Raw genomic sequence first — 14,242 nt, forward strand, 5'->3', positions numbered from 1 at the left:
ACACTTACTTAAAATTCGTAACAGAGTTCCGAGAATTAGGCTCCTTTGTTATGATTATTCATTGAGGTTACTCTTAATATCCATTTAATATGCTATCTTTATTTTACCAAATTCTTTTCAGTGCTTCTTTTTTCTCTATATTATAACTTTTTTTTTCTACTACCGCCCGATTTATGGCGTATACCCATAGTGGAATTTCCCCGTATCACGTAGGAATAACCAACCAACAAATCTTTCCATGGCGGGCAGCGGCGTACATGTGCGACGCCGCCACTAGTATTTCGTTTTTCCGTATTTTTCCGACTTTTATTAAGGCTCTTCTCACAGCAAGAATGCCTTTTTCGGTAACGCTTATACCTTACTAATGCAGTTCAAAATACTATTCTCTTTAATGTCCTTTTAACACAGCCTGCAGTAGTCGGCCTAATGGTCGCAGGTAACGTATTCTTTTGACATACGAGTGTATACGGTATACCCTAAACACGTGCACTTTCAATTGCCGTTGAGTTAAACGGCAGTTGGCACTCAAACTGCCGTTCAACTGAACGTCCGTCTGCTTGGAGTTACACGTCACTTCCACGTTCTCTTTAGTTAAGCGCACGTGATCATGTGGTAGTGGCATAGAAGCATCTATAAATGACTGAAAAAAAAAAAGCTTTTTCTGGTACTTTTTCTGACAATAATTAATGTTGAAGTAGATATTTCTTGACAAAAGTAGTACTTTTTATTCAATTTTACTGCGGCCTTTTTTTTTTTTTTTTGTTAAACGTACAGTGAGGTAAATCGCCAAGACAATTAGCCTTTCCACTGGTCCCGTGTTCACATGCCTTTTCCAAAGTGTCCGCGTTAGTAGTTGTGATGTTTTGCTTCGCCGAGCGCAGCTATCTGAGATGCTCTTCCCAAATGCCGATAAGTATTTCGGTCATTCCCAGAGACCAAAAAAGTCACAGGCCTGCGCGGCACACGCAGCACTGTCACAGCGTAAGCTGGTTGAGCGGCGCAAGAGTAGCTCCAATTTCGGCACCACGCACAAGGTCTTCGCGGCAAAGTGTCTTCGCCTGGATATTGACGAGAACGATCTGAACTGTCCGCCCGGCGTCGGTGTCGACGGCAAGCTGCGGCTTGTAATGCTCTCTGCACAGCAGTCTGCTGAGCCCGATAATGTCTGGTTGTAGCCGCGCCCGTATCTCTACGATTTGCTTCTTCAGCAGCGGTTCATACCTTGCGAGGAGACGCCATAACGTGTACCGAAGAGGTACCTAGAATACGTGGCGGGATAGCGTTGATTGCGCGCCTCGTCGGAATCGCTTCGCGTCTCAATCGCACCTCGTCGCACGCGGCGGTTGCAGGCACGTTAACTAGATGGCGCCACCATACTGGCGGAGCCTCGGGTCGTCTGCGGGTCGGCGCGTATTTTTCTTCGGCCTGATAGTAAGCGCTTGCGTGGCTCAGTGGTAAAGAATCCGACTCCCACGCAGCGGGCCTGGGTTCGATCCCGGCGGAGAGCGGGTACTTTTTTTCGCATTTCCAGCGATATCGGTTACGCTCGGGGGCGGCGGCGGCATCATCGCGACCAGAAACGGCTATTATAATGAGCCCATAACAGCTTACGCTGTAAAAAAAAAAAAGAAAGCCTGGCAAGCGCAGGAGAAGCAACTTGCGACATCACGCACACTGGCACCACTGGAGGAAGCCAAGATCTTGGCCGTTGACTTGTGTCGACTGGGATCGCCGATCTCAGTTGAAGTCAACTGCCGTTGTGACGTCAATGACAGTTGGAGCGACTGACCCAACGACCGTTAAATTCAAAGGCAGTTGAAAGTGCCCGTCTAATAACAGAGGCACACGGCCACCATCCCTCTGGTCATGGTCATGGCCATCTCTCTGGTCAATTAACTGCAATTGTATAGATGTAATCTACGAATATAATGTAACCTTCATCTTCAATAAAAGACACGAACACAGACGGGGAGGTTTCTTAGCGCTTTCTATGAGTTTTGCTGAAACGCACAATGCATTGAGGAAACGAAAGAGTTATAGCGCAAAATATAAGCATGTATAGACTGAAAACCTTATGATCCGCTCATTACAAGGAAAATGTGAGCAGTAGAACGCGGAATAGCCACACGAAATGGTGAAGAGACGGCGGCTTGGCGCTAAAGCCAGCCCCTAACCCAAATTGAAAAAAAAAAAAAAAAAGTATTTTTGTCTTCCAAAGTGTGATTGACTGCTTTTACAACGCGGCTGAAGGCACAACTATATCATTACTGCGAAGGCTGTTAGACCGAAGAAAAATGGCAGTGGAAGGCATTTTCGTTTATCGCAAATAATTTTTTTTAATTGAGAAAGAAACAAACATCGCAAAAGAGAACTCACATATGAAAAGCACTCTCCCCTGTAATAATACGCTGTCTATACGAAGCCGAACGAAATGAATTTCTTTGCACACGGCGCTTTGCGAATTCTTTTCATCCGTCCTTCGAACATTAAATTTAAGGATATATGCGAATACGAAAGCACCGCAGATTGCCACAGCGCGGCCTGGATATAATTACACGCGTCTTTACGCAACGGAATGGAAAGTGGGCTTCGCGCCGCCTTTGTCTTTGCACAAACTGCCTTTTCTCCTAGCATCGGCTTTTCGAGAAAAAAAAGCTCGGAAGGCCGTTCCAAGAAGCTGCACCTGGCAGGCGGGTATAATTGAAGTCGGTGGCGCAACTGTACATGTGCGGCATGGCTATTATACTATGTGGAATAGGGCGATAACCTTACAGAACAAATACTGCAGGTATATTAACGAATGAAGGCGCCGCAGCACGCGATCGAAACAGAGCGCACAACCGTATGTGTGTGTGTGCTTATACAATAGCACAATGCGACAACGCCCCCTCGGTAATGCGTTTTTCGCGTCACCGGTACGCTGAGTACAGTATTTATTCGTGTTGTTTCACCTCGAAGGTCGTTGACACCTGCATGTGTTTTATTTCTTTCTTCTTTCTCTCTTTCTTTCTATGCAAGTCTACTTTTCCAGAGTCAGCAATGACAATCCGAGAGTTATCTATTAGTATTCCGTTAACTATAAACGGTCATGGCTTATACACCTTGTAGAGCGAGGGTTCTGACAATCGAAATCCTGCCTTATCGACTGGTACTTGTGTTACCATGCCATCTGCGAACTTTATATATATATATATATATATATATATATATATATATATATATATATATTGCGTTTATGTTCATGTACGCCGATGCTTTCGACGCAGTTGTTCTCATAGATAATTAGTTACGCAAGCTTTTAAATGACACATATACACAAACAGAAACGTACGTATTCCCAGCAGGAGGCGCTGTCGACTTTGTGAACTGATGATGGCACAATGGAAGCAAGAGCGAAGGATTCTTCGACGGTCGAAAATCACCTTCAAAAGAGCAAGCGCAACGTTTCTACACAAACTTTCTTTTTGAAAAGGTGCGTGAGGATTTATATTGTTCACTTAACAAACGGTTTTCTACTTTGGCATAAACCATTTGGCAGCAAAAAGTTATCAAGTCCTTTCTAGCGTATACAGCTTTCCCAATAATTTATTTCATAATGTACTGTATTTCATACTGTACACTGCATGGCGTCTATTAACCAAATGGTTTCGGCTAATCGTCGTCCCATCTTCCAGGACTTTCGGTCGACGAATGATTCGCCGTCGCGTCGACAGTGCTGTATCTTCCTGGCCAACTCGGATATGGTAGAGATTGTATCGGTCGAGCGGTAGTCTCGAGTTGAGTTCACGATTTGCGAGGAGACTTGTTCAACCGCAAGATTGTTTGCATATAGTAATGGCACGTGTTTCGTTCGCAACACATACTACGCGATATACTCTCACACGGAACGGCAAATTTTCAGTTCGATTGTCATTTGCGCACACGCAGAAAGAGATCAATGTTATGTATAGCCGCCGAGAAACCGAACAAATCGTAGCGCTGAATACAGCAGTGACGTGTTTTTATCCGGCACAACCCTGCCGCGGTAGCGGCTATGGCGTTCTGCTGCTTAGCACGAGGTCGCGGGTTGGACTCCTCGCTCCGGCGGCTACATACCGTTGGAGGTTGAACGCATAACGGCCATGTGTTGAGATTTCGGCGCATATGTTAAAAAAAAAAAAAGCTCGAGACGGTCAGTTACCATAATTATTCCGGAGACACTGCACGAAGCTGTCCCCTACGCAGGCCCCGTTCAAGTTCTTAGAGGCGAACCCCATCAGTTATTTCAGAGCTTTAGAAAAGGCGGGCGCAAGCAATTGAACGGTAGTGCTGAATTCAGCGGTAGCGTTGTTTAAATGTTTTAGTACACATGGCTAATTATAGTCCGTTATATCTAAAGCTCCCCTTATGTATAGACAAACAGCCTGTCTGGCGGGGCGTATACGAGCGAGCCTCTGGAATGAGGGGGCTCATCTTGACGAGCAATAACTCATTCTTGGTTCAATAAAGTTGCTTATCTGTCTTACGCAAGTTAGTACGAAAGACGAAGACTGGAAGAAAGGGGGAGGGGGGGGGATGCGTTCCAGCTCCACGTTTAGGACAATGTAATCCCACACACGAGGTCATACGCTCGGATTTTCTTTTGCGAAAATAAGCACGCATGCCAGACGATCACTGGCATTGCATAAGCGGCTGGAGTCTGTGCGCGCTTGCGTGTGTGTGCTGATGATCGGGGTCTGCGAAGTGTTTCGCGTTGCAAACGTGCAAGCGGCGCGTTTACTCTGCTCGCTCGGGTGGCGTGCTCGTCGAACGACCCGGCCAAGCGAGAGCGCGCGCTTCAATCCGCACGCCCACGAAAGAATCGAAGTTTCTCAACAAGCAATGCCCTCAGCAGCGCAGCATGTACGAAGCGGCGAGGGCGCAAATATATAACCGGTGCAACTAACAAAAAAAGAAAGAGAGAGAGAGAGAGAAGACGAACACCCGGATGCGCACTGAGCAAAAATAAACGCCGGAAATTCCTCACGCTGAAAACACGAGGGCAGCAGCGCGCAATGGCTTCCACGGAACGGAACTAATGCAGGGAAGCTCTTCTCGAACCGAGCGGGGCAGTAAACTGAGGGTCTATTGTCTTCTTGAGATAGGAAGATATCAGTCTTCTCAGAGAAGGGTGCGCAGATGGGAGGAGACGTATGAAGTTATTGCCTTCACGACCAAAGATAACGAGATTGAGATCAACGTTTCGGTACGAATAGCCCGTAATCACAGGTCGTGCGTTAACGCTATACATTACGCGTGTCGTGTATTTGCATTTTTATGCCATGCTTTTAGCATACGTAAATCTGGTTTCTTCTGAAAGGTGCAGATTGTTTTGTTGTTGTTATTGTTCCCTCCTTTTACTTTTTTTTTGCTTTTCTTTATACGATTTTGGGATAACGAGCTCTTCAGTATAGGCGCACTTCACGCACTGTCGCAGTTAATAAACAAAAGATATGGAAGAAGAGAGAATAGAACTTGTCATGTAATGCTTATACAGCAGGCAACCGGTGGCTGTTAGAGTAACAGAGTGAGTGCCAAGGAATGGCAAACAGATTCAAGGACCACAGGACATTGTATGGTACGGTTAGATGAGGAAACTTGCACGCATATAGCACACAGACAGCTGACGCGAGACAGTGGTAATCTGCGATCGCTGGGAGATGCCTTCGTCCTTGCTGTGGAAATCCACGACGTCACGGCGTGCCGGTGCGAGACCTCCGGGGAGGCGTCGGCCATAAAACTTTGCTTCTTGCGTGTCTTACTGGTGCGGCAAACTTCATATCACCGTCAAGTGCGGCCGTTTAGCTAATTGCGGAAGCGTATATAGTTTACTCGTACGTCCCGAGTTAATGTTGCCGCTTTGTTTCCCTTCAAAGTCGCCCATCAACGCAAAATGTTCGTCCCCGTCTACGCTCGGCAGCGGAAGAAACGCGCGTTCGGTGTCCTGGAAAGAAGCGTTACATAAGAAGAATATATATATATATATATATATATATATATATATATATATATATATATATATATATATATTCTAGCATTGTCTTCTTGTACTCGAGCTGTGAAGGGGCTAATGGGGCGGTCGCAATGACTGCGCTCTAAAAAACTCAGCTGGTATTTCCATAATGCCGCACAGCTCAAATTACGCCGCCGAGCGCATTAAGATGATTATGCGGACTGCTCGCGCGTCGTTCCTACATTTAATGGTGTGCACTTTTCGAAATTATTCTGCCTGCAGTTGCCAACGTTCGCCTCGCGCATTAAACACGCTTCAGGGACAAGCCCTGCGCCGCCACGTTTCGAGCACTGCCCCAGCTACGGCAAACACTTGACATTTCAAACCCGCGCGGCGGATCAGTGGCTACGCTGCCGAGCAAGAGGTCGCGACTTCGATACCCCGCAGCCTTGTGGTCGCATTCCGATAGTGGCGGAAACACTCGTGTGCCGCGTGCATTAGGCGCATGTCATAGAGCCCCGGGTGGTCACTGCGGAGTTACGGAACCTTGAAGACACACACACACTACACACACACACACACACACACACACACACACACACACACACACACACACACACACACACACACACACACACACACACACACACACACACACACACACACACACACAACGTTTTGGACTTATTTCCAAAACCGTTAACGCAGAAACTCCTCTGGGATTTGGCTCATTACGCGTAAGCATTGTGCCACTTGCCTATCTCCACGTAGCCCGGTGTCATAATCAATGTTATGAAAATTGATCCGACCAGTATAAACGACAGCGCTGCGGCAACACGAACTGCTGCGGACGGCGGCGCAAGGTGAATTGATGACGCAAGCAAACTAGTGCAGGTTACGGCCCCAGGTACGCTGATGACGTTCCGATCGTTATAAGCCGTTATCGCTCTTTAGTACGTTATCCGTCTGCGTCGAACCATTGTCAACCGTACTCTGGCGGCGCAGGCGAGTGGCGCGGCCATGCGAGCCCTATATCTTGAGAGTGATCTGCGATGGGGACAGAGTACGCCAAGTGCCGATAGCTTCGTGTGCGCCGTGTTCTCGCCGCTTAGCTCACGTTTAAGCGAAAAGGCAGCACGAAGGTCAATTCGCTCGCTGCTGCGGGCCCTATCTTGAAATCGATCGTCTCACGTGACGGACGGACAGACGGGTTTTCTCGTTGGGAAGGCATAGAAGTGTTTACGCATTTCTCATTTAAAAGACCTATTCAAATCATATGAAAGATCACTTAAAAGACCTATTCGCCCAAAACGCTTCGCGCCATGATGCCTTCGTTTCAATTTATGCGACTATAGCATGCACGTTATTCCGCTATCTTTGGCTTGTTAAATAAACTCGGCCTTGAGTTTTCACTTGCTACCGGCTCGGCAGCGGGGCCACGTCAGCGTATACTGCGTCGCCAGCTCTTGACTGGCAACAGTCCATGCCGGAACCTCGGCGCCTCTCGAGGACTGCGATATTCTTCAACTGCGGCGTGTCGTCCTGAAGAAAACTAGCAAAGCCGGCTTCCGGCGCGGACGTCCGGCTGCGTTCGGGGAGCGTTGAATTTCCGGTGGTATGACGGATGCCCGACCTTGATTGAGGGCTTTCTCTCGTCTTATTCGGCCCAACCCGTGGCTCCGTTTCCTCAAGCTGTCGATTATTTCACTCTCCGCATCATCCGACGGATCACCGGATAGATTGATTAATGGTGCTAAACGTCCCAATTACCAATACTGGGGCTTGGAGAGGCGCCGCAACGGGGGGCTCTGGATTAACTATATGGATTCATTTTGAGCACGTGGTTTTCTTTGACGTACACCCTGATGTACGGTAGACGATCATTTTTTGCATTCCGCACCCATCGAAGTGCGGCCGCCGCGTTTAAACGTGTATTTCAACAGGCGAGTCGAATCGAGAGAGCCAGCCCAACCCTTGCAGGTTCGTAGACCCAGCCAGCCCCGACGCTTTCTTGACCCCACGAGCTACGATTCACACGAACCCGGCGAACGAATTTCCGCTCAACAAGTCGAGTCGCCCCAACTAGGCAGGGTTCATGTAAACGTAGACGCGATATTGTCAGCGGCCTGAGCAACTTTGTCGCTATGCTTGTACGCGAATATCAAATCCAAGAAGCGTTTCAGACTCTCATAATACATAAGTCCATAGAGTTTCTCACTATAACACCTAGAGGGTAATCTGGCGCCACCGTCTATGCGAGTTTCTTCATGGGAATGCGTCTTTTTTGCGTCACAGCAGCATGGTTTTCGTAAAAATTATTCTTGTGAGACTCAATTATTAACCTTTACTAATGATTTGTCTTCCGCTTTAGATCGAGCTTCAGTTATTGACTGCATTTTCCTTGACTTCGCAAAAGCTTTTGATACCGTCTCACATCCACTACTATTACTGAAACTTAGCGCACTCCATCTTGATTGTAGCTTGCTTAAATGGATTGAATGTTTCTTGCAGAATAGAACACAGTATGTTTCTGTTAATGATCATAACTCTAAATCCTGCAATGTAACATCCGGTGTTCCTCAGGGGTCAGTCCTAGGGCCTCTTCTTTTTCTAATTTATATTAATGACCTGCCTGATTCTGTTACTTCTAATATAAGGCTCTTTGCAGACGACTGCGTTCTGTACCGCGTAATTTCTAATGAGTCTGACTCCTCCGTTCTTCAATCTGACCTTAATAAAATTTCTTCTTGGTGCGATACATGGCTTATGAAACTAAACATTTACAAATGTAAAGCAATGAGGGTGTCTCGAAAAATTAACCAGTCCATTTCTCAGGGCTATGAACTTAACGGTTGCCTTCTTCAGTTCGTCGACAGCTACAAGTATCTAGGCGTCCATATCACTAATAAACTGTCATGGCAGAAACATATCCACCATGTTATTAACAAAGCTAACAGTACCTTTGGTTTTCTTCGGCGGAATCTCCGCCTCACTCCCGTTCCATTGAAACTACTACTATATAAAACACTCGTGCGTTCTAAACTAGAGTATGCTTCACCCATATGGCTCTACACTAGCTCGTTAACGCAGGCCTTAGAATCGGTTCAAAACCACTCAGCTAGGTTTATTCTCTCTAACTACTATCGCTTAGCCAGCGTCTCTGGCATGAAGCAACATCTTGACCTACCTCTCATTTCTACTGGACATCGAATTTCACGCTTATGCTCGTTTCATAAAATATAGTGCACTAATAATGACCTAAAAATGACACTTCTTTCGCCTCCGAACCATTTGTCATCCCGTATTGATCATCAAATGAAGGTTGGGGTGCCTCAGTGTAAAAGCAATGCATACCTTGAAGCCTTCATCCCGAAAACAAGTCAAGACTGGAATCGCCTTCCCGCCTCCATCGTCACTATCACAGATCATGATGTGTTCAAGTCGGCTATCTGTGACCATGTGCTGCATCTTTAGCCATATTTTTCTTTTTCTATTGCCACTCCTCTCTGTAATGCCTGTACGGCCTTGAGAGTAAATAAATGAAATGAAATGGGAATGACGGGATATGTGTCTGCGAGGCTTGCGTTGGCTGGTGTGGTACGAGGCTTCGCCTAAACCTTGGATGTGGCTACACAAATAATGCGTTGTTAAAATAAAATCTTCATAAAAGGCTTTCATTCACCCATATTACGTCTCTCAATAAAGTTTACTCACCTACAATGCAGAATCAAGCGAAGAAAAGCAAGAACAGACAAGTTGTTCTAAAGCGAGCGAGAATCTTGTCTGTCTTCCAACTTTAGCAGCGAACTGATACTTTTTCGTTTCATATAATAGTACATCCAATAATGAGTCCTCAAATTTAAAGAAAACATGTTTTTGTGTAATAAAGAAAGCTGAAACAGCTTTTTACGTGCTGTTTTAGCAGGAAATGAATCATTGTGACAGACGGAACGGTGCTAGCCAGGCGAGTCTTCAAGGATGTTCTGGCTGTCCAAGATCTATGCTAATCCGAAGTGACAATATACCGGCATTCCCATGCATACCACAGCGCAGCAGCGCCAGATTTCCCTCTGGGTAATATAGTGAGAAACTCTATGCATACGCCTGCTTGTTTCCCTATTTCCCAAGCAGGCAACGTTACACACCATACATGCTTTTACAAAGTTATTTTTAAAAATCCAGTGGCGTCTCTGTTGCCTCGCTGTTTTGTCTTCGATAGAATGTCTGTTGATATAAAGTTGAAAATCATAAACGATGTTTGCAAGGGCACGCACATCAAGCGTCCGCTGTGACATCCTGTATGTCGAAAGAAGCTTGAACACCGCTTAACAATGAGAACATTACGTAGAGCCTTGAAGTAATTAAGAAAAAAAAGCACCATACTGTCCATACAGCACGCTACACTTATCACGCGAAAGAAAAAAGAAAAAAAAAAAGAAAAGTAAAGCGGGGCCGACCCTGCGGTACCGAGAACCACGGGATCATCATGGTATACACATACACTACCATGCCACCACCGCCGGCCACGGCTTTGCTGGACAAAGCAACCAGGCTAGACGTGATAGAGACCTGATGATAACTCGCAAGCACTGCTTGAACGCAACCTTTAATACCAGATAGCCGGCTGCCCGATGTCGTTTCCCCAAACTTACTTAACAAAGCAGAGACGGCGATTTATACCGCAGGAGAAAGAACCAAGACGAAGAGGCTGCTATGGGCAATATGTCTTACGCTTTAATTACGTGTTCAATCTCAGCCCGCGACGCGGTCGAAACGCGAGCCTTTTAACGAATTCATGTTAGATTATTGCATAAAGCGCTGCCACATTAGTGTCGGCAGCAGAACATTTTAATCCTCTATCTTCAGGTTTTGAAGACGGGCTCTTGTCTGTTCGCGCCCAAGATGATGGCGGTCACCGGGTCGAATGACTTTCACACGTGTCGCTGAAGAACGAGGTACCTTCCAGTCGATCAATTCCCACGCCTTTGAGGTATACATATACATAATGCGATCAACCATTATGCCTATAGCCTAAGTTACCTAATTTCTTCCTCCTATTTGTCAAAGGATTAGGGGCGAGCGAGAATATCCCAAAGCATCGCGTAGTCCTCATTTGAGAACGAACCAACACATTTACCCGTGTCCGTTTTAAACCTCTTGCGGTAATCAGTAGGCAAAACTTGTATACAGGACAGAGGCAGACGCAGGTACACAATACAAAGCCAAGCACGAAGCTACACACTACTAAGCCTCTTCATGTAGTAAAACAGAGCTTTCTTTCATTATCTGACTATATTTATGTTTCAATCATTAGGTAGTCGTTGCCAATTCGTCGGTACATGCATCATATATGCTCACGCTCAAAAGCCTCAAGCTAAAGGGTGCAGCAGAAAAATAAGCACAACCAGTAAGTGCTGAAACCGTTTGCAAGAACGTTAATGTTGCAGACTTAAGTCAAACCACCACGTCGCACGCTTGTCTTCGACGTCTGCCCAGTTACGCATACCGTGGAGGCAATACCCAGAGTAGGATGTGAAGGTCTTGCTTTTAAATGGCAATGTAACCATGCCACGTCAAAACTTTATTAAAAATGAAAAAAAAAAATTACTCTGTGTCCTAAAAGAAAAAGAAAGACGTGGCTGGGAAACGTGAAGGGAACTTGCAATACTTAGTTGGGTACAGAACAAAGTGGAAGTTGGCCTTTAGCCAGCAGGCTATTTCGCTCGTACCAGGTTCTAGTGGAATGAAAGGCAGCAGCTAGGGAGACTTCATTATCTTAAGCCTCTCATACAGTAGCGTGATTATGCAGCAGCACGCCGTGATTAGGCCTAGCATAAAATGTGGCTGCGCAGATAGATGCGCTTGACTTACAGGCCGAGTGTATAGCAGTGAGAAGCAGCTGATATTCACAGACCAGCAGCATTTGCAAACGCCACCGCCGGTCGCCTTGCACTAAAATTAGCGTCTCTGGGAGCAGGCGTGCCAATACCAGTCTTTTAAACCAGGATTTCACGTCGAAGCAAACATCGCATGCGGTGAATCACAGCGTCACCTGTCTAAACGTTCCCGTTCTTGGTACTTCATGCGTCGAAGGCAAGAACCGAGCTTTCGTGAATCACGGGGCTCACCTGGATGTCGCAGCATGCCTTGAAAAGGTCGCCGCTCACCCGATGGCGTGTTTTTCGCTGTAGCGTTCTTTTGCGGTAGATACTAGTGCACGTGTGCAGAAACCTTTGCAATGTAGCGTTTTCGATTAGGATACTGGGCTACTTCTCTAAAGGTTTAAGACTGGAATATAATCGGGGACGAGAACCGATGTATTCAGCATGGTATTACTGATGGAAGTCTCGTACAGACGATACAGTGTATTTATGATACTTGCTTAAGTAACAGACGATACGGTGTATTTATGATACTTGCTTAAGTAGAATTTCGCATCTGCGGAAATCGCAGCTGCGAAAAACGCACTGCAAATTCGCACCATGTAAAACGGGCTTAAACCCCGTTAGGTAGTAGCACTGACTTCAGCTTAGCACACTGACGCCGACCTCGAAAGAATTTGGGACTCGTTATATGGATCAGGACGAGGTAGGTGATCTTCATCGGTCCAGATGTCTGCGAAGATATGCCTAAAGAAAATTAAGCCGAAGTTCCTGGCTGTTGAGCGCTCTTTTGGAGGTTTGGTATTGAGTATGGAGTCTCAGCTTTTATACATAGATTTTTTTCTGGGACGCTTGTCTCAACGGACGATGCAACGGACGGGAAGAATGATGGGCAATGCAATGAGAAACACTGCGCAAAAATCCCAGGTGAAATAGTTCAGAAACAATACTCACGGATGAGCGTAGCCAACAGAGGCACGATGATGAGAAGCCGCAGCGGAGTCATTTCAAGAGCACAGCACCGTGGACGTCGTCGTCCCAATTACAAAGAAAGTACGCGCTGCTTTGACACAGTCGTCATCCGTCACAAGCCACGAAGGTCGCTTCGATTTCCGTCGCCGCGGCTGAGCGACCTTTGCAAACATACAGCAGATTCGCGTCACGAGACATACGTCTGTCTAAATGGATAGCACTTGAACCAACGGCTATCATCTGACACGAAGAGATCTGGACGTAGGGGAAAGAAAAGAGGTTATCCTCAGCTTGAGTGAAAGAAACCAGCGAGCGAAAACCTCCAGGCAAGAGAACGACACTTCACACACACACGCACTTGGCATCCAAACGCGTACGCGACTCGGGCCGCCGCTGTTGACACCAGCAGTGCGACGAACCTCGTTGTTGCAGCCGTTTTTCGCAGAAATCCGTCTCGCGGGCAGGCATGCGGGCGGCAGCTCGAAGTGGTTGCTCGAAAAAGTCAGCATCCGCGGCTGGTCCCCGAGCGCCAACAGGCAAAATTCTCCCCGACAGGTGCGCAAGCGCACCAAGCCCCGTGTGCACGGAACTTCCCGGCACTTCCTATTGAACAATCGCACTGGCCAGGGCGATCCGACGAGTACGGAAAGGCAGCCGATCGAACCAGAGCGCCAGCCTCAACTTGGCACGCACTCACAGTCAGTTCCGTCAACCGGTTAGGCCTATACAGTCGCCGCGCATCCAAACAACCCCTTCGAAATCAGCAGCTGTAGTAGTAGCTTGTCTGCAGACGCAACAGCGCCGGTTAGCGCTGCGATGACGGGCACGGACGACCTGTGGGCCACGTTGTCGGCGACGATCCGAGGCGATGTGTGGGTCGCACGGCGCCACATGATCCTCGCGGTCAGGCCGACGGTGTTTACGAACGCAGAACACGGCGGCGCCGCAACAACGCAGACACGACGAGTCGGCTCCCGGCGACTGCTCGGAGCCAGTACGGCTGCCGCACCGGCGGCATTCTTCGCCAGACTGGCGAGGCTGGCTGCGCTGGCTGGGCGAGCCGACAGAGGAGTCCACTTTGAGAACGCCGCCGGGGGGGGTTGGGGGGGAGGACGCCGGGGCGCCCTTGGCTGCCGCACGGCGTGCCGTGGCGGCGGCTCGAAAATCGAAGCCCCGCGCCGCCGCCGACGACGACGCTTGCTTTGCGTATGAATTGTTGCAGTCGTTGTTTATCTTCCGCTCTTCTCGACGTGCCGTGTGTGCGCTGGAGGAGAGGGAGACCTCTGCCCGCAATGCTGCGCGATAGCTGCGTCTAGCATTTCTCGTTGTGCCCACCTGTGCGGGCCTCCACCAAAGTGTCCGGCCGTGTTGACACGTTGGTGCGGCCCACCAGACCTCCTAAGATGACTCTTTCTCA

General features: G+C 47.6%; 1 protein-coding gene across 1 annotated transcript in view; it reads right to left on the bottom strand.

Moving 5' to 3' along the window:
- Positions 1-14,003, bottom strand: part of LOC119456216 (bone morphogenetic protein receptor type-2-like) — a 120,134-nt gene extending 106,131 nt beyond the window's left edge. Inside the window, 1 exon segment of the mRNA XM_037717855.2 lies at positions 12,808-14,003. Within this exon segment, the coding sequence (XP_037573783.1) occupies positions 12,808-12,859 (52 nt within the window). The 5' untranslated portion in view covers positions 12,860-14,003.
- Between the last annotated feature and the right edge of the window lie 239 nt (positions 14,004-14,242).

The sequence above is a fragment of the Dermacentor silvarum genome, chromosome 6, assembly GCF_013339745.2.
Source record: "Dermacentor silvarum isolate Dsil-2018 chromosome 6, BIME_Dsil_1.4, whole genome shotgun sequence".
NCBI lineage: Eukaryota > Metazoa > Arthropoda > Arachnida > Ixodida > Ixodidae > Dermacentor > Dermacentor silvarum.